General features: G+C 59.2%; 1 protein-coding gene across 1 annotated transcript in view; it reads left to right on the top strand.

The window, feature by feature from the left end:
* The window catches only part of SH3GL1 (SH3-domain GRB2-like 1), a gene marked incomplete at its 3' end in the record, with an annotated part of 6,877 nt that overhangs the window by 5,716 nt on the left and 472 nt on the right, over positions 1-689 (top strand). Inside the window, exon 7 of the mRNA XM_010154029.1 lies at positions 524-648. Within this exon, the coding sequence (XP_010152331.1) occupies positions 524-648 (125 nt within the window). The remainder of the gene's footprint in view (positions 1-523; positions 649-689) is intronic.

Genomic DNA, 689 nt, shown 5'->3' with positions numbered 1-689 from the left:
GGGCCTGCCGTGACTTGCACGGAACCGTCTCGCCTCAGCGAGCATCTCCCAAGCCCCGGCCAAGGAAGGAGAGGGCTTTGCTGCATCTGGGGCTTCCCTGTGGAGCTGGGGACGGGCCTTCCTCAGCCGGGCGCAGGGTCAGAACCAGGGCAGCCTCTGCTTCTCGGGGCGGTTCGACGTGCGGCTGTTCTTTCCTCGTGGAAGAAACTGCCAAGTGGATCCTGTGTCTGGTTTGAATTAAGGAGAGCGGGGAGGATCCTGCCAAGTGTGAGCGTTGGAGCTGCAGCACGAGTGGCCTCTGCTGGCCTGAGCTGCCTGGGACTCCGTAGCAAAGCCTGGGCCCCTCTGCAGCCAGGCCCCAAACCCTGGGCAAGATCCATCCTCAGAACACCCCACTTTGTGCAGATTCTTGTCCACAAACCAATTTGCTCCCCGGCGTAGCCACCGAGCAGAGCAAATACCACGTGGATCTCGTGTTCTGTTTCATATTTCCATTTATCCACCTTTCTTTCTCTTCTTCCAGAATGAGGGAGGCCTCCTCGCGTCCCAAGCGGGAATACAAGCCCAAACCCAGGGAGACATATGACTTCGGAGACACTGACCAATCTAACGGGGGCTTCTCCTGCAATCCCACCCCCAAAGTCTCAGGTAAAGTTGTCCCTGTGCGCACAGGGGCCTCCGGAGCTGCC

Source organism: Eurypyga helias, unplaced genomic scaffold (assembly GCF_000690775.1).
Source record: "Eurypyga helias isolate BGI_N326 unplaced genomic scaffold, ASM69077v1 scaffold20246, whole genome shotgun sequence".
NCBI lineage: Eukaryota > Metazoa > Chordata > Aves > Eurypygiformes > Eurypygidae > Eurypyga > Eurypyga helias.
The sequence above is the reverse complement of the archived record's forward strand: the minus strand, read 5'-3'. Positions and strand labels throughout refer to the sequence as shown.